Raw genomic sequence first — 26184 nt, forward strand, 5'->3', positions numbered from 1 at the left:
CCAGGCTCATCTTGTACTTTCTCTGCCTCAGTCCTGGAGTCAGCATTTCTTTAAGGTGTTTTGGTCCATTCAAGTGAAAATGCTATTGGAAACCAGTAACTGGAGCTAGATGTGTTCATTGCTATTGAGGAGTCATTACTTCAAAACCCTTTTAGTGGAAAGAGTTAAGGGATGTATGTACGTGTACACACCCACATTCACACCCTCATTTCCTTCTATATCTGTATGTACATATTGAAAACCATAGCTCACATTGATACCTCCAATTCCAACCCAATTCCCTGGGTATATTCCAGTTTTTGTTCTTTCCATATTTCTAACCCTCTTCTCTTTCAGTGAGACACCTGTTGTCCTTGATATATTCACTTATTTGATCAGTCACCTGTAGGGAACTGAGTTCCCATCTTTCCTGCCACAGCCCCCTTATATGAATACCCTACTCACTGCATCCCCCACCCCAGACTCTGATGGATCCTCAGTGTGGATACCCTCCTCATTCTGCTGGGGCTCCTACCCCACATGGATGTTCCTTCCATTTGCTCAGAGCCTGGACACCATGCCAGCCCTGTCCCTGGGCAGCGTGGACTCCCTCTCCCCTCTGACACCCCAGCCTGGCTCACGCCCTGAAGGCATGGATGTCACTTTGCTTCATCCCATTTAACAGCTTTAGGACTGAATTGTTCAGGAAGGGAAGACATTTAGCTCCCCTTTTATTTATCTCTTATTTGGAGATCTCTTATTTGGAGTCCATATTGTCTAGACTTCTATGCTTTCCAAAATTTACTTCTACTTCCTAAACTATATGTTTTCAAGGGCATTTTTCTCTGCAATTCAAATCCTATTTTCTCATTAAAAAATACTGTAGAATCTTGTTCATAGGTCTCTTTAAGGTACTTGTCTTTTATACTTATTAGTCCTTATATGGGAAGGAATTTATTTAGAGCTAATATTTGCCTACAGAAAGGCAGACATTCTTTCCCCCACACCAGTCCTGCTCCCCAATCTCCATGTCTACCTCCCTCTTTTTCTTCAGTTCTTGTCTCAGATATCGCCTCGCAACAGGTTTTCCACAATTATTCTACATGAAGCAGAGTTCCCCACCTTTCATTTGCTATCTTATTTGTTTCCTTCATAGCAACTTATTACAAATTGCAAAGATTTTATTTGTCTGCTTATTGGTTTGTTATCTCTGTCTCCTTGGAGGAAGAAAGCTCTAAGGGGAGCAGGCATTTCACAGAGCAGGAAGCATGAATAGTCAATGAAGATATGAAAGGATGCTCACCTCATCATTAACATAAGAGTGAAATGCTATTTCATGAATCCACCAGATTGGCAAAAATTTAAAAATCTGATAAAACCCAGTGTTTGCAAGATGGAGCCAGGAATAAAGTCAAGCTTTCCTGATTTCCAGTTCAAATATATGTAATGCTCTGCAAACTGTAATATGGACGATTATTCTATAGATGGACATAAGCCCACAGAGAACTTTCTATAAGTTTTTCTCTGCTATATCCACTATAACAAAAATGAGGAAGTATCCGGGTCCGCAACTTGGGGCTCTCAGAAGAAAACTGGCTGCCGATAAGGACAAACCTACCCTGAATTGTTCATGCTCCTCCTGCTTGAATTCTCCATGACTTCACTTGTGCACAGCACTTCCTGTGAGGTCAACAGAAGCCCTGGATTCCAGCAGAGTGGGACAGCCCTCTAGAGGGTGCCAAGCGACAAGCTGGGGCACAAGTAAGTGGAAAACCCAGCCAGTGAGTGGATGTGAACCAGCTGGGTGAGAAGCCTCATCCTGCTGCCTCTAAGCTTGGATTTGGCACCAAGGGTCAGCATCATGTGCCTCTCTGCCCTAGAGTGTGTGTGAAGGAGGAAAACTTACAAGTATGGAGCCCCGTGCTGGGAGATTTCACATAGGTGAATACATGGAAGTCTTATAACTCCAAGGACACTGAGGCTGAGAAGCTATGTAACTCATTCAGAATCACACAATTGCGAATAGTGGAGCCAGGGGTCAAGTGCAGCCCTGATTCAAGAGTGTAGTGCCCCTCTCTCACACCAGGCTTCCATACTGACCAGAGAAGGCTATGGCGAAGATCCCACCCATAGCCGCATCACGGTGGAACTTGAGTAGGACCTGGTTGGATGAGCTGTGCACTGTTTTCTTGGCCAAGCTTCGGCTGAAGACTCCAAGCTGTGGAGCTGTCTGCTGAGGCCCATCCCTGCACATAGGAAAGAAGGTGCTGGCATGTCATGAGTTACCTGCCTGCTCCACCCGGTTCCATCAGTGGCCCTCAAAGAGACCTGGAGTGGGAGGCTGTGACTCTTCTTGTGCTTGACACTGTCTTTCTCCAATGTCCTGTAGACCTCCCTCTAATCTCTCCCAACTCAGTCTGCTAACAAAGCTGATAGAGCCAGCAAGGCTCACACTGACTCCTCATTCACCTGATTCTTCACCAGCCCAGCCTCCGTATTGGGCTTGGGGGCAACAGTCTCACCCAAGAAACCACTGGAGCCACTGGGCAGGGATGCAGGTCTTATCACAGGTTCTCTGAGACTGAGCAGCAGTAGGATGGGGCTGAGGAAGAGCTGCAGGAAGCTCATGTTACTATCCATGCCAGCCCCACTTCCTTGTCCCCAAGCAGAGATATCCCCAGTTGTCCTTCTAGGCAAAGGATTCCTTCCCTGGAAACGTATCTAGTCCCTCCTATCTGTTCTTAGCCATAGCCTGGAAAGGAAACTGGAAATTAATCCAGGGCAGTCTGATTATGGTTATCCAGCCCTGGGAATTTGGGCAAGAGAATCCCACGATCCCCTGCTGATTCCCAGAATGGCAGTAACTCCCAAACAAAAGAATTTTTAAATTATATATTTGTCCAAAGATCCGGTGGTTTGGAAAGGACTGTCTAGGAGACTACACTTATTGATTAATAATTCATTTTCCCATTTTAAAATTCATTCAAGATATTCTAACTCTCACTCAGTGTGGAATCGTCAATTTGGTAACCAGTAAGCCACATGTGGCTGTTTACATTTAATTAAAATTAAATAAAGTTTAAAAGTCAGTTCCTCAGTCACTCTAGTCACATTCAAGTACTCAATGGCCACCTGTAGCTGGTGGCTATGGTACTGGACAGCACAGATACAGGATGTTTCCATTACTGCTGAATGTTGTGTTGGACAATACTGGCTCAGCAGGAGATGATCAGTGGGACTTCACAGAATTCTACCCCCAAACTGTCGCTAGTCTGGGTAGCTTATGTTAGGTAAATGTAGGATTTTGGTTTGGACTCTGGAAAAACTGAGAAAAGTTTGTGTAGCTATGACCATTCCTATTCACACACCCACCCACTTGTCCTCTGACCCCGAGGTGGGGCTCCAGGTTGGAAATCACTGCCCTGCCATTCCTCTCCCTTCCAGGAGTCACAAAAGGTAATTTGAAGCTGAGCCCTTATTTACTACGTTTATTTGAAAGCCAGGAGGTGGACGACCACTTAAAACCATGCAGCTCTTGGTTTTCTAAACAAAGAAATGAGTAACCCCAGTTTAGAGCCCAATTAAAACCCCTTTCTAATTGGCTGTCGACATGGCAGCTGGCCCTACCAGACAGTGATGAAGTCTCCAGAGGGTTCTGTCTGCAGCAGGCTGAGGTTGAGGCGGACGCCATGACCAATGGGCACGGTGATCAGCCAGATACAGTCCTGGGAGCTGGAGTATGGACTGGGGAAGCCCGGGGAGTACACAGTGCCATTGGAAGAGGTGATGTTCCCACCACAGGGGACTGCCAGGGAAGGGACACAAACACAGATGAGTGTGGGAGATCACCCCCCACCTGAAAATTCAGATGACTTCCTTACAAAGTGTAGGCACCCAGCACAAATTATCCTGCTCAGGGAGGTCAGGAGGCATGGGGAGACGTGATGGGGCTGCAGATGACCATGTGTGGTTTTCCCCATTGGTCCTAGCACACCACTCCCCATCTGGCCCCTGACCTTCAGAGCACATGCCTCTGGGGGCCAGCCTCAGCCTCTGGACTCTCTCTTCTTCTTGTGATTGAGACCAGCCCAGCAGTAAGGACCCACTGGGGCTCTCCCCTCTCCCTTCCTAGGAATGGAGAGGAGGAAAGAATTCAGAGTCAGGGCTGTAGTTCTTTTGCTGGGATGAACTAGGAAATTATGGGAGTATTTCTCTCTCTCTCTTTATTTGCTTCAAGATTCTTAGAGTGGTACATTTGGTCTTGACCTAAGAGGTGAGGATTCTTGTAGTGAAGACCAAAGTTGGGTTCAAATCATGGCTAAACCATTTATTGGCTGGATGGCCCTAGACATTAGTTTAGACTCTTTCGTCACCTGTGAAATGGGAATAAGAGTATCCCCATGTAGGACTGTGGTGGTGGTTCCATAAACTGAGGCAAGTAAAATATCCAGCTTGGTACTCAGATCACAGAGAAGGCATTTGCTGCATAGATATGATCTTCTATCCCTATTTTCCTGTCCCTTGAAAGTAACACCCAATTTTAGGTTCACTCCGATGTAGGCTTTGGGTAAGGGGATGAAGAGGCCATGAAGTCTCCATAATGTTCTGATTCAGTCACCAGGGAGGAGAAAAAAGGGCAAACAAACAAACATACATACAAACACCCCCTGGTCCAGACTAATGAGTACATGTGGCTGGCATGAGGCAACAAGCAGACATCTGGATGGGGGCAGACCAAAGCGAAGAGAAAGAATCCCAATGCCTCTAGGCAGAAGACACGGTTCCTGTGAATGCACATGCATCCTGAAAGGGGTATGCATGGACACACCCCCTTTCCTACACATACTGGACATCCACTCAGTGTCAGTGTCAGGCGCATCCTGGGGAAATGAAGGGGAGCAAGGATACCGTGGCACATGGTTTTGCTCTGTAGCACTCACAGCCCACTGGGATACAGCTAAGTAGATTGGTGTTTACAGCATAGGGTGGAACACGCTGTCAACACGGATTGCCACGGGAACAACTGGAGGACCCCTCCTCTGGTCTTGTGAGGGTGGGCAAGGATTCTTGGTATTATTTCCATTTAGACTCAGACCTGAGGGATGACAAGGCTAAGTAGACAAGGCAAGAGAGGAGAGTGATGTTCTATGAGGGAGGGACAGCATGTACTAAGAACCAGAGGCAAGAGAACAGGACACACTGGGATGACTGCAAGTATTTCAGCTTCAGACATAAAATCTGCGAGCGTGGAGAATCCTGGGGGGTATGCAGGGACCAGGCCCTGAGGGACATGGTGCGTTACCTAAAAGAGTTTGGAATTTACCCCAAGAGAGATGAGGATGCCTTGCTGGATTCTGAGCAGGGGAGTGTCTGGACTATGTTGATGGTTTTGAAGATGCACACTGGCTACACTCGGAAAAATGGATTGAGGAGGGCAAGACTGAAGGCTGGGAGACCAGTGAGGAGCCTCATCAGAGTGGTGGCCTGGATTAAGGCAGAGGCAGTAGATAGAGAGAAGTGGATGCATTTGAAAGGTAATCAGGATGTAGAATTATCAAGACTTGGTGAATAAGTCAGATGGGGGAGAGGGAGGGGCCCAAATAGGGCCAAGTAACCAGGTGACTAAAGGTGCCCTTCACTAGATGGATTTCCATTGAATGACAGAAGAACGATGCCTTTAATTTCTAATATATTAGGATTTAGGTGCCTCTGGATAAGTGAAGCTCTTTAAAAAGTTTTTGGATATACAAGTGTAGATCTCAGGAAAGAGATAAAGATTACAGAGTCTTCCCTTCTGATGGGTTGGGTTTCCCAAGGGTTGAGTAGGTATTCGCTTGGCTGTGGCCCACATTTCCTCCAGGTCCTCCCAAGGTTGGCCCAGAGGTCTGTACCTAGGACTCTTTGCCCAGACAGGCTGGGTCCTTTCCATATGAAAACAGGATGGACAAGTTTTTCCTGGACTCCCCAGCATGGGTGCTTCCATGGGGCATGGGAGTACTCTGATCAGTCTCCTTAGGAGGAGTCACTAGGGATGAGGAGGGACATACCTTCACACCTGGGTAGGGGGTGGTCCCAATTCCGGTTGGTGCCATGTTGACATGTGAGGACGGGGTGGCCCATCAGTTGATATCCTGGCAGGCACTCGAAGGTCACTGATTGTCCAACATTGTAGCCAGCTCCCCTCACAATGCCATTGGCAAAGGGCTCTGGGTCTGGGCACTCCTGAAGTTCATAGGCTGGAAAAGATCAGGAGAGAAGGTTACTTTATTCTCTTTGGACATTTTCCCCTCAACCAGAATATAGGAGCAGCAGAAAGTAAGCATAATGGTGAAGCACCAAGACTTGGACTCAGATGGACCTTTGTCATTTACTAGTTGTTGGCTTCGGGTAAGACATTTGATTTTTCTCTGCCTCTGTTTTCCTACTTAGAAAATGGTTATTGTGAGGATTAAGTGGGATATTATATGCATAGCTCTGTGTACAGTATGGCACATAGTAAGAGCTAAATAAATGTTATCTGTTATGACTGTCTCCATGGGAGAAAGAGGTTTAGGGAAGACAATGCTAGGTTGAACCCTTATTCATTGAGTACCTGCTTGGGGCCAGGCATTGACCTTGGTTCTTTCATGTGGATCATCTCATTTAATCCTGACAACCATGTTCTAGATCACAAACAAAGGAAGCAGTCAGGGGAGGACTTGAGTGGGGTCTTTCTGACTCTGAGAAACTAGAACCTTTCAAGATGGAGGGAACTTGGCAGGAGTAAGTCAATCTTGTGACTAGAAGAAAAGCTTGTCAGAGGGAATTGTTAGATAAAAAGGAATATGTGTGACTGTAATACAAAAAAGTCCCTCCAAAGAGCAAGAAAGCGACTTCCTTGAGAATAGGTGAGTCCAACTCAAAAGGAGATACCTTGATGGAAGTACTGGAGGCCTGTCCCAACAGGGAGGGGTTGCAGAGGGGTTGGCTGAGCATGTGCACAGAGCATAGACTCTGATTATTTGGATCCACAGGAAAAAGAACAGCTGTTGTGTCCGGAATCAGGCCCACCCTACACAGGGAACTGGCAGTGGGGTAGACAGAGCTTTCCACAGTGGAAATTCTCAGTGGGAGTTGAGATCAAATGAATGCTCCATGGAAGTGGATGAATTCATTACATGTAATAACAACATAAATAACAATGATCACGAAGCTGACATTTTCAGAGCCCTCCTTCTGGGATGGTGACTATGTTGTGTATTTCCAGTCAACATCTTCCTGAGGGAGGCCTCAGTGGGAGGAACCGGGCAGGTTTCACTGGGAAATCATTGAGGTAATTGCCTGTGTCAAAAAATGGAGCGGCTGTGGTGGGAGGGGGTGGCTGGTCAGCCAAAGAAGACACGTGGCCCTGGCAGTAGCAAGGGGTACTGGGCAATTTGGCAAATGAAGGTTAGTAGAAGCAGGGAGCCTGTTGCCCAGTGAGGTGACTGAATGGACTGGGTCTCTATAGAAAAGCCTCAGTGGGAACTTGTGGACCCAGCAATGGTGAGGAGCCAGAAGAGAGTGGCTTCACATCAGAAGCTAGGAGCAGCCAGAGGGAGAGTCTCTTATAGGAACTTTCTCACGTGGAAGGAGCTGGGCTTTTCAGAAAGAGAGACACTTAAGTGAGAGTACTTGGACTGCTTTCAAAAATATCAGAGGCTGTTCTAGCAGAAGAAGCTTCAAAGAGAGAGGTTGGGCCTATAGGCAGAAATGAACCCAAAGAGTGATTAGCTCTCCTAAAGAAGCACTCCTCAGGGAGAGCAGCTGGGTTTGCCCCACAGGGAGACACTATGGTGGGAACAGATACAGTTTTTAAAACAACTTTTTAAAGTTTATTTATTTTGAGAGACAGGGGAGACACAGAATCCGAAGCAGGCTCCAGGCTCTGAGCTGTCGGCACAGAGCCCGACACGGGGTTTGGGGGGGGGGGGGCGAGGGAGGGGCTTGAACTCCTGAGCCATGAGATCATGACCTGAGCCAAAGTCGGACACTTAGCTGACTGAGCCATCCAGGCGCCCCAAGAAGTTTTAATGAAATAAGCTTAGCTTGTCACACTGAGAGACCCAGTAAGAGTGGTTTATGCTGTTAGTAAAAATTTTATGGGACTATTACCTGAGAGGAGAAAGGAAAACTCTAGCCTAGGAAGTTCAGAGTATCTAACAGAAGGAATTTTGAGAAAGAGTAAGGAGTTGGATTTCTTCAAAGAAAGTCATGGGACCACAAAGACCGGGGCCTGCTTGACAGAATGCCTCTCAGTGGGGACAGATGGCTCTTTTGGAAACAGGTCTTTTCATAAAGGAAAAACCTGGGGTGAGCGGTCAGAGACGGTGTACAAGGTACAGCTCCATGGGGCTAAGGAGGGCGTAGGTGGAGAATGTGGGCCCTATTTGGGCCTGTCATAAATTAGGAGGCCTTGGTGGGAGGACCTGGGTCTCTGGCACTAGAGACAACCCAGTCTGAGTGGTTGGGGCCATCACAAATGAGAAGCCTAATGAAAGTCGAGGTCAAATCTGAAGGGAAGCAGCTGCTCTGACACTAACAGTGGGCCTTGTTAGGTCTAGTCATAAGAGGAGGCATCGTTAGGTCTGTGGGGCTTAGGCAGGCACTGAGGGAGTAGCCGGGCCTGTGACCTGAGGGAAGCCTCAAGAGGAACATCCACCAAGTCATGAAGGTAACATGGGAGGAGGTAGGCCCACCATCTTTGGGCCTCTCACACAGTTGGAGGTGTTGGGCCTCTGAATGCATACTTAGAACCCCCCTGCCCTATGCCTTGCTTCCCCCCAACAAGGGGAAATCCTCAGTGGACTGGGCTTCTGAACACACGAAGCTCCAGCGTGAGTGATGCGTATGCCACAAGAGGGCTGCTGGCCACGTGTTGGCCTGTGTCTCAGAAGCTCAGGCGGGAGTGAGAGGGACTGAGCTTGAGACCAGGGCTCTGTGGAAGTAGTAGGTCTCTTCTACGGGGAGACGTCAATGAAGTCGGAGGGACTCGGGGGCACAACTTTTATAGGGACAAGTGGGCTTATCACATGGGGAACTCAGTGAGTGTCTGGTGCCATCATGTGGACCCAGTGGGCAGGGCTATGTCTGTCACAGGGGTGAAGGCACAACGTGTGTGGCAGGCTCCAGGGGAGCCGTCCCTGTCACAATGGTAGTGTCATCAGTACTTGCATTTATCCAACAGGAGAAGCCTCAGGGAGAGCACTTGGGCCTGTCAGAGGTGTTATGGGTTGAATTGTGCCCCCTGCCCAAATTCATATGTTGAAGTCCTAACCTCTAACACCTCAGAACGCGACCTTATTTGGAGAGAGGGTCTTTGCCTATCTTTACCCAAATTAAAATGAGGTCATTAGGGTGGGCTCTAGTCTAATATAACTGGTGTCCTTATACAACAGGGAAATTTGGAGACATATAGGGATGTGAAGCCAGAGATGGGGGTGATATTTTTACAAGCCAAGGAATTCCAGATTGCCAGCAAACCACCAGAGGCGAGGACAGAGGTCTGGAACAGATTCGCCCTCACAGCCCTCAGAAGGAGTCAGTCCTGCAGACACCTTGATCTCGGGACTTGTCAGTCTCCAGAGCTGTGAGGGAATAAATGTCTGTTGTTGAAGTCCCCCACTCCCACCTCCCAGTCTGTGGTACTTTGTTACGGCAGCCCTGGCAAACGAAGACACAGGGAAAACCTGAGAGAGGCACGCGTGTGTCCCAGAGGGTAGCGCTGATCATGTGACAGAATGTGGCCGTCTGATGTGTCATGACCCATTTGACAGCTCACGCCCCCACTGAAGCCGTGTGCCCTTGACAGGTACATGTGCTCTTGGTTAGGGCCAGACTCTGTGATGAGCTCACACACAGCTTCCTGGGGTGGGGCAGCTTTGCTCCTACCAAGGAGGCCAGCACTCTCTGGGTGAGAAACACAGCATCTCCCTGCCACTTCATGGGTGTGAGAGGCCCAGCTCCTCCTCCCGAGGTGTCCCAGGTGGTGGCAAGCCCAGCCACACTCCCTGGCGTTCCTTCTAAGGAGGCAGTGCCTGTGTAACCGGCCCAACTGTGCCCACCTTGTAGAATACCCCTTTCCCTAAATGACAAGCCTGAATCCATGGTCAGTATTCATCTCTGACAAGGGATGAAAAAGTCTAATATCAGAGTGTTATGTATATAGACCATTCTATATATTTATATAGGAAACACAACCAAAGAACTCACGAAACATTACATATTTTCACAGGTACATATAACATATGTTATATGTTTCCATGTCAACACATGGAAAAAGATCCAGAAAGATCATATTAAAACAACAGTGATTACTTCTGGGGAATGGGCCTGGAGTTGGAGGCTGTAGACAAGGAAGGCTTGGCCTTACCCATAAGGCCTTAATTTCCTCCTTCCTTCCTTTCATCCTTCCTCCCTCCCGCTCTTTCTTTTTAACAAGGTGAGTGTGTTTGTGAACTGCTTATATAATTAAAAATCAACTTTAAAAAAGAAAATTGCAAAACAGTACTTATAGTATGACACAATTTTGGATATAATATAATGATATAGTTACATCAATATATGTACAGAAAAAAAATGGGGCTTTCGTTGGTATCTCTGCATGGTGGGGTTGGAGATGCGATTGTGGGAGAATTTCGTCCTTCAGTGATGTACTCACAAAAACATCTGTAATGTTTTAATTTTTTTATAAGCATGTATAAGATTGGAACAAAGTCCAAAATTATGAAAAAAAGTCCAAAGAATCTGGAAAAAGAGGTTAGAACAAATGGTTCATCCAGTCGCACTAGGGCAGCATCTGAGGGAGAAGTTGGGCCCATTTAGGGCTGCTGTGTATAGCTACACAGATTGAGCACAGTCCGCACAGCCACAGGTAAGGGCCCCTCACTCAGGAAAGCCTGGGTTGGAGAGGAGGGGGCTTGTTCCGGGAAAAGCATACCAGGAGGGGTGGGGCCTATAACAGGATTTCACCTCGGCAAGGTAGAGCCCCAGTAAGCATGGTCAGGAAACCCTCAGTAGGAGTCAACAGGCTTGTCTCTTTGTGAAGGCTCAGTGGGCACTCCAAGGTTGTTACCAGAATCCTCTGTCATGTGGTAGGAGCTTTGCTGAGGCAATTGGGCTGGACACACAGGAGAGGACCCAGAGGGACTAAGTAAGCCTACCAAAGCTGAGGGGAAGTGGCTGGCTGGACGCTCAGGGATGCCCGATGGGAAAGCTCAGGGAAAACTGTTGGCCATTGGGCCTGTAGTCCTGGAAGAGGCTTGCCAAAGGAGATTAGATATCTTCATGGGGCCACAGAGACATGCCACCAAAAGGAAGCCTTCGTAGATAGGCCTGCCCCCCCCCCCCACCCCTCAGCCCTTCTTGTGTTCTTTTTTTCCCCTACGTGGAAGGCTGGGAAGATGGTGGCTATGGGTAAGAGAAGGGGTTGGACAGGAGCAAACGGGCACTCCCTGTCTTTACCTTGATACTCCAGCTTGAATCCTGGCCGGTTCTGGGAGTGGTCGCTGTGGAAATACACAGTGGTCTCGTGGGACGTGGAGAGCAGGGAGCCTGGAAGCTCGCTTCCACTGAATCTGCCCATCATGCGGCTGGTCTCGTAGGGGCCATTCCGGATTTCTATGAAGTCGTGGTTGGGCTCAGTGGAGAAGTTCAGGAACTGGATATGAGCTCCTGGGAGCAAGACAGAGGCAGACAGTGTCCAAAGCAATAGAGTCCTGCTTCAAACATGCGGCCTCATGGAAGCTTGTCCTGCCAGACCTCATGCGTCCCTACTACCGGCTTCCCACCCAACCAAGATTCCCAGAACACAACTCTGGGAGTTACTGTCCATTCCAGTCTTTTGTCTTGAGGCAGGATTCAACTTAAAAATATATTATTCACTCAGAATAAAGGGCACTGGTCATTCCAGAGCTCTATCCCTACTCCATTTTATTGAAAACAAAGCTCAGGGCTAATATTTGACTTGTGGTTCATAAGCCTACTATTAGTATAAAGATAGCTTTGCTAAAATAAGCTTTTTACTTAAAAATGCCACCACTTAAAAATAACTATATCCAATCAAAAGACATGAAATCCATCATACTGGTATCTTCTCGAACACTTAGGATAATTCAGAAATTAGAAGAATACATTATCAGTGAAGTTTATACCCAGGGATCTTACTGGATTAATCAAGATCTCCTAACCATTTGACAGGTTAAATGGATCTAATTAAGCGCTTGACTTACATATTAATATACTCTGCAGAATGGAGGTGGGAAGATTGACATTTGTTTACTGGTGAGATTTCTCAAAATTAGATTACCATTAAAAATGATATTGAAGACATATATTTACTAAGCAAATAGGAAAATGTCCACTATGTTAATTGTGAAAATCGGACTGCAAAGTAGCACACATTATCTAATTCTAATTTTGGTATTAAAAAACTGGAAGAATGTTCACTGATTCACTAATAATATTTACTGAGCATCTGCCATACATCAGGGCTGCACTAGGCACTGCACAGGGATAAACAAGAACTACCAGGTCCTTGTCTTCACAGCGGTTACATTGTAATGGCGAGGACTAAGCTGTTAGCGATTATCTCTGCATGGTGGGGTTACAGATGGATTCTAATCCTTAAAATGTTCTTTTCTGTACTTTCTAAGTTTTGTAGAATGGACACACATATGTGATTTTTTTTTTTTTTTTTGCGTCTAGTTATTTAAATAGAATAAAGACTTCACTTATAACATTGAGGACCCTTCATGTCTCCTGCTCTCTCCCATTATCTTTCTTCCCTTAATAGAAGGCCACTCTCATGAATTGGAAAGACATCTTTCAGTTCATGTTTTTAGATTCTTAAATATATGTCTGATTTATTTGTCTTGAACATTTACATAAGTGTTGTTATACTGTACATATAGTTTTGTAAACTTTTTTTGCTCAATATTGTGTTTTTCAAGGTCTATCCTTGTTGATATATAAAGTTCATTGGTTTTAACTACATATTAATTAATTCCACTTTATGAATTATCCAACTACATTATTCACTGCTCTAATAATGAACATGCAGATTGTTTTCAAAATATGGAGTTTGACAATGATCACTTTTGGACATGTCGTCTGCAGCCCATCCATCATCCCAACACTGTGGGCAGCATGTCCATTGAAGGGGCTCTTCAAGGATTCCAGGATTTCTGAATTGAATGGGCTTGGAAAGAACTGGGCATGACCACTGCCATCTAGTGGTAGAAGCCTGTAAATTCAGAGGCTCTTTACACAATGAAACCAGGTGCCATGTTAGGGTGGGCGCTGGAGTCCAACCTTCACTTGAAAGCAAGGTCTTCTGTGATTGGACCCTGCAGGGGCTTATAAGCAGAGGCCGAATAAGCACCCAGGCCTTTGAGATAGAGAGCTCTGGTGGCTGAACATCAGGACTTAGAGAGAACAATGACGTACCTCTCATTTAAACTTCCATTTTCCTTTGGATGCTGCACTCCCTCCATCCTTCTATCATCTGAGATTCTCGTGGCCCATGTCTGGATGCAGAGCTATAAGGTCTCCTAGCTCCTCTTCCCCCATTGTCTAAAATCTGGAGTTTCCCAAGGCTGCTTAAGTCCTCACCATTTTGTACCCTGACCACCCGTCCCCAGGTTCCTCCAGAAGATGGTTCTAAATACAAGACTCCATCCTCTGAAGGTTCACCAACCTCTTTCCTCCTCTGAGAACAGATTTGAAGTAGGTCAACTGGATCCCTTTCTCCCGAAAGCCCCTTCTCCATCATAAGACCTACTCTAGGCTGAATAGTAAAGGACGCAAAGAGGTGGCCTTGATTCCTGAGGTCACAGAGTGGGAGAGCGCAGGCCGATGCAGGAGCAATCCCCTCAGGACATTTTGTCCCCTAGGAGCAGGGCAGTGACTCAGGCAAGATGATCCATTAGTTCCACGTCAACACAAATCATTTACCTCTCCAACAGAGATGTTGGGGTTAAATTATATTCCCAGTCAGGAATGAATCATCAGCAATTAAATTTTGTACCCAGACCGATGTCCTCCACACCCCGTCAACCCCCGTGCCTGGCATACTCCATCTCCACATACACACAAAATCTCCCAATCTCTAAGACCAGCCAGAATGTGCGCATAAAGAATGCAAACTCTATATCATATTGACCTTGGCTATATAATTTAATTAGGATGAGAAATGGGATATTGAAGTTAAAAGCACAACTTGAGGTCCAGTCTCTGTAAAAGATCTTTTTCTTTTTCAACCATCCCTGGGTAATTTCTCATTCCACAGTCCTGAATTTCAGCTTACTACTCAAATAATAATGATAATGGCCATCCCTAAGATTATTTTCTCTATGTTTTATGTGCCCAAAGTGTTCATTTCTACCATTCTTAACTGATGTTCACAATCGTACGAGAGGTCAAACAGATGAGGAAATAGAGAGGCAGAGTGCTATACTGTCTTGGCCAAGGTTATGCTGAACGGTTGCAGGGAATGGTTACTTTATGCACTGGGGCCTGGGCATGGAGACTTACCAAAGCCCACAGGCAGTGCTATTTTCCAAGAGCAGTCCATGTTGCTGGGGTAGTTGCCTGGGAAGCCGGGGCTCAGGATCACCCCTTCCATCTCTTCCACTGCCCCCCCACACTGTGCTGTGACAAATAAGACCAGATAGAAGGTTAGGACAGCATGGAGGAGAATATGGGGCCATGTCAGTGTTTGGATGTTCCCTTAGAGCAGCAGCTTTTTTTAACCATTCCCAAGTCATAAATGCCTTTGAGAATCCAAAGGAATCTACAGGTTATCTCTTCACACAGCTGCAGACTTGGGCAAAACTGAGAACATGTGTAAGTGCAGAAAGGGTGGCTCAGCATCCTGGCACCGCCCAATGGTCCACAAACCCAAATTATGACTTTTGACCTTGAGCATGCCCTTCGCAGGTCAGTTCCCTTAGCAAGGTCATGCAGCAAAAGCGGTCTGCTCCAAGAGCAGTGTGACCATTTCTTACACTATGCCTCAAATCTCCCTCTAGCATTGTCCGATCAACTCTCCCAAGACTGAAGAGAAAGGAGGAAGGAAGGGGACTAGCATGCACTGAGTCCCCACTCTGTGCCAGGCACCATGCCAAACTCTTTACAAATATACATTCCATGGGGTTGGGTAGCCCTACGAGGTGCCCACCCTCAGACTCTGCCCTCTGCCCTCAACCAAAGTGATTGTGATTAGCATTCCATGGGGAACCAATCATGAGGGGCTGGGGCACCTGACACTCTAAACAAGGCGACTTCACCTGCAGATGCAGGGCTGGAGCATAAATACAGCCTGGTCAGTTGACAACCATTCTCTTCTTTCACATCTTTCAGGAAACAGTCATGCAGCTTCAAGCGACTAGCTTGTTATGGGAGCCAGAGAAAGAGGTGGAGGGGAGGGATCTGCAGTGTCTAAGCAAAGGCATTTTGGGGAGAGGGTGACAAACAGGCCTGAATGCAACAGTGTCCGGGTCCAGAGTTGGGGGGCTCTGGCGCTGACTGCCTGGCTCACAATCCCAATGCTTTCACTTCCTGTGTGACTCTGGGCACCTTCTAAACCCTTTCAAACCCCAGTTTCCCTCATCTGTAAAATGGAGCCAATTACAGCACCTATGTCACAGGATTGTCATTAAGTTACAACAGAAAGGACTTTGTGTCACTTGGAACAGTGGCTGGTGCACACAGTAAACTGGTGACAGCTACTCTATGGCCTGTAGCTGCTGTTACCATGAGTGGTTTCCTTGGCAAGAACTTTGTAATATGTAATGGGGAGAAGTGCCTCTCCTGGGCCAGTCACATTTCTGACTGCTGAGCAGGTGACCAAACCCTGCACCCTGGTGATATCACAGAAGGGAAATGCCATTATGCCCAAGTGATGCTCTCTCCACTCACTTTGCTTCTTATCCCAAGGTCAGCCTTGATTTGCGCTTTACGTTGGCTGGGCATCAGAGAAAAGTAGGTTTCCATTCCTAATGGTGCCAATCACTTTCTAATCCTAAAAGCCTTAGTTTTCTTTCTTTTTTTCTTAGTTTTCTTATTTGCAAAATGAGGGCAATGACACCTCCTCTGAAGAGCTGCTGTGAGGAAACTCGTAGCACAGTGACGTGCATGTAATAGATACTCAATAAATGTCACGTTCCCTCTCCCTCACCCTGACTAAAAGCTTCAGAGACCTTGTCTTTTCTTGTATCCATGGATCTCTTCATCATTGCTTAGCACAGGGTAAGAAACCCAACCAAGCTAAGTTCTTGTTTCACATGTAACCCTCCACATTTTTTATTAGTGGATTTTATCTGTCTGTCCCATGAAAAGTCATAGGGGAAGGGCTCAATTGCCCAGGGGTTCCATTCAGGCTTTGGTCAATTATCTGGAATCCGAATGGTCATCATCGTGTTTTCAAATGGGCAAGTCTCCTGTGATTTTTCCATTGGGTGGGCGAAAGTTTACAGAAGTCATGACCCCCTTGAAGAGCTGCCCATCAGCCGAAAACTACTGTCTTTGCACAGACTCAGAATACCAATCTGTCTTTTGATTTGAACTTGATCCCAACGATATGTCACTGAGCTCAAATCCCTGGTAGAAAATGGGTATGAATGAACGGGAAAGGTCGGGGCTCTCTTACCAATACAGAGTGGCGGAGGGTAGTTCCAGCGGCGCACGGTTCCAGGCATGCAGGAGATGTGGGCGTGGCCCTGGAGGAATCAGGAACAGGGATGGGCTGATTGCCCCCGTGGGCACAATTGTATGTACAACCCAGAAGAGGGGGTTTGTTCAGGGGCCTTGCGTTGAGGAACAAGATACACAAAGATATACAAACCCTCTGTAGGGTGGGATGAGGCAGAGGGTGAGAGACTTTGGGGAAGGATGCTTATTAACAGCCATTACTAAAGAATTCTCATTACTAAAGGTTCCTTGTGAGACTCCTTTAATTACTAGATTCCCTCATGGCTTTCAAAGGAAGATTAAATTTTCCTGAAGTCTAATCAAACCAAAACTTTGCAGGAACACATTCTGAGGCTGGCTTGTGCTAAATCGCCAAAGTCAGCAAAGCTCATCTTTTGCATGAACAGCTCCGGGAAAGGACAATGGTCCCTGGGGACCTCAGGGTCTTTCCCCTGTTCTTTGGTGACTGCAGCTAGGCTGGCATGAGGCTGGTCCAACACATCTCAGGGGATACCTGTTTCCTGACCTGGGTGTTGAGGGGAGGTACCTGGAGGGCATATCCCGGCTCACACTGGAAAGAGACCACATCGTTCACCAAGTAGCGCTCGCCGGTCTTCACCCCATTACTGGGCACAGTGGGTTCTGGACAGCTGCTCAGGCCCACAGCTAGACGAGACAGAGTCAAACAGAAAGGAGAATGGACAAGCCCGGCAGGTCAGTGCACAGGTAGGCAGAGGGTGATGCTGGCAGCAGGGAGGAGAAAGGGCTCTAATTTGTGCTTTCTCTGCTCTTAGCCTCTAGGCCAGTGCTAACCCTCAGAGCGCACAGAGAAAGTCAGAATATTTATATGGCTCAGAGGCTGGACAGAGGCTCCTTGGGGCAGGCAGGCATCCCGTGGGCCATGTGGCTGCCCCCTGGGATCAGCAGAAGTACTCTGGAGCAGGAGAGCTCGGGAGATGCCCACCTGGCTCCAAGCCCCCAGACCTCTTCACCAGGCTCCTCCCTCACTTCTCTCAGACCCCCAACTTCCCTCCATTTTCCTTGCTCTATGAAGACAATTCCTGTGGGCTATGAAACTGGGAGAGGGGAAAGAAAGGCAAGGAGGGAGGAGAGCAGTTATGAGAGAGAGAGATCCGTCAGTGTCGCTCTGGGGGCTCAGACAGTCCTGCTCTCTAGGACAGACTTCCTGGAAAAAAGTTTGCCAGCAGATGAGACCTTCGGCTGCCTTGTTTCTGCTGTTGTATTTTTAAGATGAGGCCAGCTCCTTTCTGGGAGGAGTACTGGGGTCTCCTCCTGCTTGGCCCTCACAGTCAGCTCCGGCCCTGTCTCACTGCCAGATCCCTCACAACCTCCCTCTCCTTCCGTGCCCTAGGCCATCCTGCACTCACAGGCAACTGGCGTTTCTTAGGCTCTCTCCTTGAATCATGGACTTCCTTATTCAGCAATTCAAAATGGGTCCCCATTGAGTGTTATATGAAATCTCACCCTCTCATGGGATATTCTAGGACTGTCATGATTTTGGCTCCATTCCTTTCCAAGATCACCTCTAAGGGCTCTCAAACTCTCCTTCACTCTCCTTTCTCGAGTTTTCAACTTCATCTGCACTCATTCGGTCCTGATAATATACCCAGCACTGTACACAGCGCTTTGCTAGGACACCCATCCTAATCTCCCTCGTTGTGGTCCTCCTCCCCGCTGCCCACCCACCATCATCACTGGGGCAGCACTTGCTGAGACTTCCCACAAGCAGAACTGGGGCCAGTGTGTCACACATATCATCTCATCCCTTGAAGGAGTCTTTACATCCCTTTTCACGGGTGAGGATACAGGCCAAGAGGCCCAGAGATGTGCCCTTAGCAAGCCACAGAGCTGGGATTCAAACCAAGCCCAGTGTGACTCCAGGTCTGTGCAAGCGGAGGCCAAACTCACAGGCGACAAGAGCTCATGCGAGACCCAACCCTGCTCCCTCCCGTCCCCTCCTGAAATCATCCTCGTCCTGCTTTGAATTCTCTCTCGGTGGAAACCCACAGCAAATGGGAGTAGAGCATCTCCTGACTGGTGGGCTTCATGCCTCTCCTGTGCCCTGCAGGGGGCCCCCCTGCGGGTGCGGGCACTTAAGATGCAATAAATAAATACACAAATAAATAAGAGGTACTACGTAAATCCCCATGCATTGCTGCATGGGACTTGTAGTGTGGTTTTCCAGGGATGAGGGCTAACAGACTTCACGGTTGGGTCTGATTCCAGGCACTTGCATGGCCCAGAGAGTTTGGGAGGGGGCAGCCTCAGCCCTCCTGTTAGATTCCTGGTTAGATACCTTCTGATAGATAGCCCTCCTAGTAGATCCCAGATCCCTTGGGAGATACAAGCTCCATGGGGAAGCCATGTGCATGTAGAGCCTGCATGGAGCCATGCACTTGTGGAAAAGGAATGGGAAGGACTGGCCACCCTAGACCACCAAGCACTAGACTCATCTTCTTGGGTGGCAGCTGATGAATCCTCTTTCCACTTTGAGAGCTGAGAGTCGATGTGTGCACGAGATAACTACACATGCTTTTTTCCCTCTGAGGAAAATTTACATATAACAAAATGTACAGATCTTACGTGTACATTTGCTGAGTTTTGACAAATGCATGCACCTGTGTAACCCAAACCCCTATCAAAGCCACACAACACTGCTCACTCTTCTAGAAAGTTCCTTTGCGCCTTCCCGAGGCAATTCCTGTCCTACATATGCTTTTAAGAAGTAAATGTGATTCTTGGAAATGAAGGCTATTTGGGCCTATGTCCACAAATCTCAGCAGCTGGGCTAAATACCCCAAAGACAGTATTAAAACAGTCATTAAGCTGAATTTGAAGTACTTCATCTTGTCTCTCCCTCCCCACTCCTCCCTGAACTTCAAGTATGATGCAACTCAGCATTTACTGGGGTGACTACCACTTAGTAACATGAGACTTACTTACCAGTAGAGAAGTAGGGGCAAAGAGAGAGAGAGAGAGAGAGAGAGAGGGGAGGCAAGAGCAAAAGAATATGGTAAGAGAAAAAAGTGAAATCCAAGAGAGAAAGAAAGAGGGAGACAGAGAAAAGTCCATTCTAATTTCTCTTACACTGCACAGCTTGACTTCATTCAAGCCATGCTTACAACAAAGGAAGAATTATTTTATCATATGGAATCTATTGCTTTGGAAAGCATATTGTTCTATTTCCATTTCAACTAAATCAACATTAAGTGAGTCATAGCAGTAGATATGACTTTTCAGTACCCTTCAAAACCATTTGCCTCCACAATAGCAGTTAATTCTTCCCTTCTGCATCCTCTTTGCAGATTATCAAAAATTAACAGAATAGTAGGTTAACAAAACAAAAACAGTTTTGGCTCCTAGGAATTTCAGTCACCAAATACTAATGGGGACCTCAATTTTCCCTCAGCCCTTCCCACCATCAGAGGACAATGCATGATAAACATCAGCTACTAAGAAAACTACCAGTTCCCTTGAACAACAACAACAACAACCACCACAAATTGAGAAGAGGTGAATTTTTTTTTCTGGTAATGAGGCAGCAGAATGACAAGAGAAAAGTATATCTTTGGAAGAGGAAAGAAAAGAAAAGATTTTAGGGAACATTTAAGGACTCAAATTAAAATACTAAATAAAGAAACAAAATTGGACAGAACAGAGAAAAAAGGATAAAAGAAAAAATGTGAACTATTCAAGAAACTCAGAATACTTTAGTCCACAAGGAGAGTAAGCCTTTGAGGTCTGCAGGGAGGAAGGTCTCAGAGGTCCGTGTCCTGTCCTCTGCTCCTTAGGGTCCTTGCTTCAAGCTGCCCGAGGTCTTTCCTATCAGGTGCACATTTCACTTCTTTCAGGCCATGAGCATCCTGGGATACAACTAATCCTCTCCCAACCATCTGGATAAAGCTCATTCATTCCGGAGATCAGCTGGACATTTGCATAACCTCCAGTGCTGACCCTACCAGGCCTCTGGCACCAAATGAGGCTTCCATCTGCATGGGCCCATGCTGTCAGAGATGGCCAAGCCAACTCTACCTTTCCACATTTCTTACTTTTCATTCCACACCTAACTCACGCATCCCCTTCTGTAAGGTCTCACCTGGCCAGGTTTAGCTCCCCTCTTCTGCACTTTCTTAGCATATTAGGTTGCACTAAAATTATTGCTCCCTTGTCCATCTATCCTCCTAGACTCTGTGTTTGAGGGCAAAAGCCATGTCTTACTCACCTCTTATCTGTGAGCATCTAGCACAGGGCTTGCCACACTGTAGACACTCAATGTTTCTTTATGACATTGACCTCTCCACCTGTCTCAGGTAGAAGTGACTATTCTCTCCTTCGAACCACTGATCTCCCATTTGGGGACATTTGGGGACATAGAGGAGAGCACCTGTAATACTTTAACGTTTATTTATTTTTGGGACAGAGAGAGACAGAGCATGAACGGGGGAGGGGCAGAGAGAGAGGGAGACACGGAATCGGAAACAGGCTCCAGGCTCTGAGCCATCAGCCCAGAGCCCGACGCGAGGCTCGAACTCACGGACCGCGAGATCGTGACCTGGCTGAAGTCGGACGCTTAACCGACTGCGCCACCCAGGCGCCCCCTGTAATACTTTAATGCGCTTCTGTGTCCATACGTCTGCCTCTCTTTAATGGACTCTGAGAGGACTTAACCATCTTGATCTTTCCCAAACCTAGAAAAACCCAGCAGAGCACCTGGCACACTGTAATCACTCCATAACTATTTGCTGGATGAATGTAAATATTCTCTCCTATACCCAGTGGGGAAGGGGAACGGCAGGCTGTCCCAGGATGAAAACAGTCTCCCAGTAACCTCTGTCTTTGTTGTCCCAAAAGGCGCATCCACAAGCCTTTCTCTTTTACGAGTTTTTCGTTGTGACCACTTCGGGACACTGGAAACCAGGATGTAAGGTTCTGAGCTGAGGGGGAGAAATCTGGTGCAAGAGGAGTGAAGTTTCTAATGAGGACAGGAACTTCAAAGGCAGCTGAATCACAGAACCAGGGGTTGGAGAGGACAGAGTTTAGGACCAGGGGAGAGCACCCGCTATTTTATTATATCCCAAAGTATACACTGGACCGAGGCCAATGACTGTGCTCCCTTCCCAGTCCTGGTGTGGACAAAGGGGAAGCCCGTAGGTGTCTGAGTAGCAGACACTGGGGTGAGAATCCTGGCTCCATCACTTACTGGCTGCGCAGTCTTGAGGATTTTCAGACCTTCCCTGAGCTTCAGCACCTTCCTCTAAGTCTGTGGTCAGGCTTATGTGGGGTGGAGAATACACAGCCCCAGTGTGACCCCTGCTCACTGTGGGTCCTTGATACCTGTCAATCCCCACCCTAAGCCCTGTATGCAGCTGAAACTTTGGATCCTCACTTTTGTACTCCAAATGGAAGCCGGCTGCTGACACGCTGATATCTGAGTAGAAATGAAGGTAGAGCTGGTTGGAGGTGCTGTTCAGAAGGGCAGGCACGGTTGTTCCTAGGGCAAGGAAACAGGGACCATTCACCATTAGCCACCCCCGGCCCCCAAGCTCCTTCCCATATCTCTTGCTTTTGCTACCTGCTGACACTCTGCTCCAAGACCCTCACATCTCCCCAACTATCAAACTTGCTACATGACAAATTTGCTACATTAGCACCCTCTGAGAATGCTAGGTCTTCAGTGGCCGAGGGAGAGGAGGCCTCAAACAACTTTCTGCAGAATGAGCAGTGGCAGAGCCATGTGCCAACGGTAGAGGGAGTTGCACAGGCAGCCAAAGAGTTTCGTCCCTTTCCAGCCATCTTCAAATAACTCTGACACGTAGAATTCTCTAGGCAATCCAGGCAGTGTAGACAGTGTATACGGTGCACATGACTCCTTTTTCTATCTTGGCAACATGGAATTCTGAAGCCTGAAAGACCCAGATAATTGTCCTGGGCATTGGGCAAAAGCACACACCACACTCAGTGAGAAGTCTACTGTTGGTAACGGTGTAGCCACTTTGGAAAAACAGTTTGTCAGTCCCCCCCCCCCCAATTTAAATATAGAGTTATCATGACCCAGGAATTCCACTATTAGGTATATATACCCAAGAGAATTGAAATCATGTACCACAGAAATATCTACATGAATGTTTATAGCAGCATTATTCATAATTAGCCAACAAGTGGAAACAACCAAATGTCCATCAACTGATGGATGCATAAGTGAAATCTGGTCAAGCCACATGGTGAAGTGTTGACGCATGTTACAACATGGGGGGGCCTTGAAAAATTATGCTGAGTGAAAGAAGCCAGACCCAGAAGGCTACATATTGTAGGATTCCATTTATATGAAATTTCCAGAACAAGCAAATCTATAAAGATGGGAAGTAGGTTGCCAAGTCGTGGTTGCCAAGGGATGGGGGAGGGGGAGCGATGGGGAGTGCATGCAAATGAGTACCTGGTTTCTTTCTGGGGTGATGAAAATGTTCTGGGATTAGATAGCAGTGATAGTTTTAGAATCTTGTGAATATACTAAAAACTACTGAATTGGACACTATCTTTTCACTGTGGCACTTTTATCATTTTATTATTGAGCTATAATTGACACATAACATTATATTAGTTTCAGGGGTGTGACATAATTCAGTATTTGTATATTTTGTAATACAATCACCAAAATGCATCCAGTCAACATCTGCGAATTGTACACTTTGAAATGGTGAATTTTATGGCATGTCAACTAGATCTCAGTGGTGATGATGATGATGATGATGATGATGATGATGATGATGAAGTCCACCACTGCCCCCTGAGTTGAGGTCCCTGGAAGTCCCACCTCACCTGAGAAACTCCCCAGCATGGTTACAGTGTTGTCTGCACCGTCAAATACCTCCAGGGAGTCCCAGTTCTGCTCTGTGACAAAGCTGATGACTTGAATCTGGGAAGGCAGAGGGATTGAATTGTCGGTTAGGTAGCCTATGTATGTCTGTCTCTCTCTGCCTCGCTTCTTCTCCATTCATGTAGTTAATTCCATTATTGGGACTGTCAGTCTGCACCTGACATTGTGCTAGGTCTTGCCGCTAAGAGTAAGATGCAGTCCCTACCCTTGGGAACCTCATTGTCCAGAGGGGGAAAAGAATGTAAAGTGAAGGACTGCAAGACAGTGGGGGTGCTTTGTCAGGCAGAGAGTAGGGAAAGGAAATTTCAGGAAGTGGGAATACTTGACTTTGAATGACCTCCTCCCCATCTCTGAAACATTGCTTGGGTTTTCCCACTTTCCTGTATGGATTGCAGCAGATATCCTGCAGCCATAAGCCAGTAGCCCACTCCTGGCCAGACCTGCCCACCTTGAATCTCTACCTGCTGCCTCTCTGTTGCCCTTGCAGGCTCCAGACCCTCCTCCATGCTGCCATCCCAGTGCCGGGGCCTTCTTCACTTGGCTCTTGCCACTGGGTACCCATTGTGGCCCCCATTCTGCTCCTACAGTTCAGACTGCAGGTGTGACGCCTAGGTGGGTGTCTGGGGCTCCTCCATGCTTCATCTGTTTGCTCCTTTCTCCTTCCTGCAATGTCCCCTCTTCTCTCCCCCATAATCTTGAGAAAAGAAGACTTCAAGCCATCTGAAAAACATCTATGAATCTTGCCCAATCTCTATAGCCCAGTCCAGGCCCATTTCCTCTTCTGGGCTTCCCTGATGGCATGAGCCTGTGCCACTCCTCTTTCCTGAATTACCCAGCTCTCTCTTCACACCGCCTGAAGCTTCTGGGCCTTGAGCTGTTGCGTTTTTCTGCTTGTGGGCCTCACCTCCGCATCTGGCCTGAGGGGCAGGGACGGGGTTGAAATGTCTCCTCCCAGCCACCTGCCTGACTGAGGCATCTCCTAGCCCCTACCTGGATGCCAGCGCCTTCAGGGACCATGATCTTCCACACGCAGTTGAGGCTGTTGAGGTAGGGCTCTGGGAAACCGGGGGACAGGATGGTGCCCCTGCGCTCTGTGAGGTTGCCTCCACATGGCACTGGGAAGGAGGCAGTTCTGGTCAGAGGCTTCTCCTGCTTGTCTTTGTGGGTACCCCATGGGAGCCTCCCCAAACACTCCTTCAGGGCCCCCCTTGCAGGCTATTGGCTTCTCTTGCAGGCCCCCATCCCTGCTTCTTCTGTGGCTCCTGTCCCTACAACCCTCCTTCACATGCATCCCTCCCCCAGCAACCCCAGCTCCTCCTCCTTGCTGTCTACACACCCAACCCACGGGACTAGTGATTTGGCCTGAATGGGACACCCTATTTAAGTTATTCTGGTTGGCAGGGGCCACTGTTGGGTGTCACTGGCCACCCCCTCCCAGGAGTCCTGGTCGTCCAGGCACTCACCCACACAGGTAGGCGCTGATACATTCCACTGGGCCAAGGCCCCGGGAACGGGGAGGCACTCGATTTCTGGGGACCCCTGCAGGGCATAGCCGGAGTTGCAATCGAAGCGGACGATGGCCCCCACCGAGAAGTCACTGCCCAGCCTCTTGCCATAGCGGGGTTCCGGCACAGAGCTGCACTGCGTGGCGCTTGTTCGGGGTACCGCTGCGGGGGACAAGGGCACTGAGGGGCAGGCCTCACCCCTCTGGAAACTGGCTCAGGGATGGACACACAATGGGACTGGAGCTGAGACAGTTTGGATGGGACCCTGAGAGGCTCTGAGCACTTTCTCTCAGGGCAGGGGTAGGGACTTTCCAGGACAAGGACGATTTTACTAAAACATAGTTGGACACACAAGGTGGCAGCACAGCTTCTGGAAACCATGGATGGCAGAGTTTAGGCCTAGTTGTGTTCTGTGGCTTCCCAATGGTGCCCTCCCATCCCCATGAAGTCCCACATCCCCTTACAGGAAGAATGGCCTTTATTCCTCCATTCACCCTACTCTGGCCTCTGCCCAGGCCTCTACTCTCATGACTTGAATCTGAATCTCCCCTTACTCCGCCCACATGGTGGACAGGACCCTTTAACCCAGGTCCCAGTTATGCCATCCTTCTGTGGCAGGGGAATACAGCTCTTCCTGGGCAGTGGAATGAATGAGCCCTTGAAAAGTGGGCTTCCTTCTGGACAAGGAGAGGTAGGGGCCTAGAGGTGAAAGTCAGGATGCTCCATGACTCTGCCTTTCAAAGCCAGTAAGGAAGGAAGGGGACAGACATCCATCACCTGCTTGGTGTCAACTACTTTGTGAACTCTCTTAACTCCATCGGTGAGGTAATATGCTTACCCTCATTTTAGAGGTGAGCAAACTGGGGCTCTGAGGGATGGAGTAGCTGGTGCCCAGTTAGAAACTGGCAGAGCTGGGATTCAAAGCCATGTCCATCTTAATCCCAAGTCTGTGTTTTTCCCACATCTTTACTGTGTCTTGTAGAGAAGACCAAACTCCATGGGAGAGAGTCTAGGTACAAGGCCTGGGCTGGTCAGCCCAATGCCATTGGGACCTTGCCACGCAGTGGGGGAGGGGAAGGGCAGGAGTTAGCATCCCAT

The 26184-nt window shown here is 47.8% G+C and overlaps 1 protein-coding gene across 10 annotated transcripts in view; it reads right to left on the reverse strand.

The window, feature by feature from the left end:
* CSMD2 (CUB and Sushi multiple domains 2) overlaps positions 1-26184 on the reverse strand; it is a 610060-nt gene that overhangs the window by 94642 nt on the left and 489234 nt on the right. For all 10 annotated transcript variants that reach the window (XM_045476609.1, XM_045476606.1, XM_045476605.1 and 7 more), the window contains 11 exons: positions 25045-25248; positions 24572-24696; positions 23524-23620; positions 22094-22198; positions 17234-17352; positions 16646-16715; positions 14530-14646; positions 11461-11670; positions 6027-6215; positions 3607-3784; positions 2080-2225 (listed from right to left, as the gene is read on the reverse strand). In XM_045476609.1, the coding sequence (XP_045332565.1) occupies positions 2080-2225; positions 3607-3784; positions 6027-6215; positions 11461-11670; positions 14530-14646; positions 16646-16715; positions 17234-17352; positions 22094-22198; positions 23524-23620; positions 24572-24696; positions 25045-25248 (1560 nt within the window). The remainder of the gene's footprint in view (positions 1-2079; positions 2226-3606; positions 3785-6026; positions 6216-11460; positions 11671-14529; positions 14647-16645; positions 16716-17233; positions 17353-22093; positions 22199-23523; positions 23621-24571; positions 24697-25044; positions 25249-26184) is intronic.

The sequence above is a fragment of the Leopardus geoffroyi genome, chromosome C1 (assembly GCF_018350155.1).
Source record: "Leopardus geoffroyi isolate Oge1 chromosome C1, O.geoffroyi_Oge1_pat1.0, whole genome shotgun sequence".
In the NCBI taxonomy this organism is placed as follows: Eukaryota; Metazoa; Chordata; class Mammalia; order Carnivora; family Felidae; genus Leopardus; species Leopardus geoffroyi.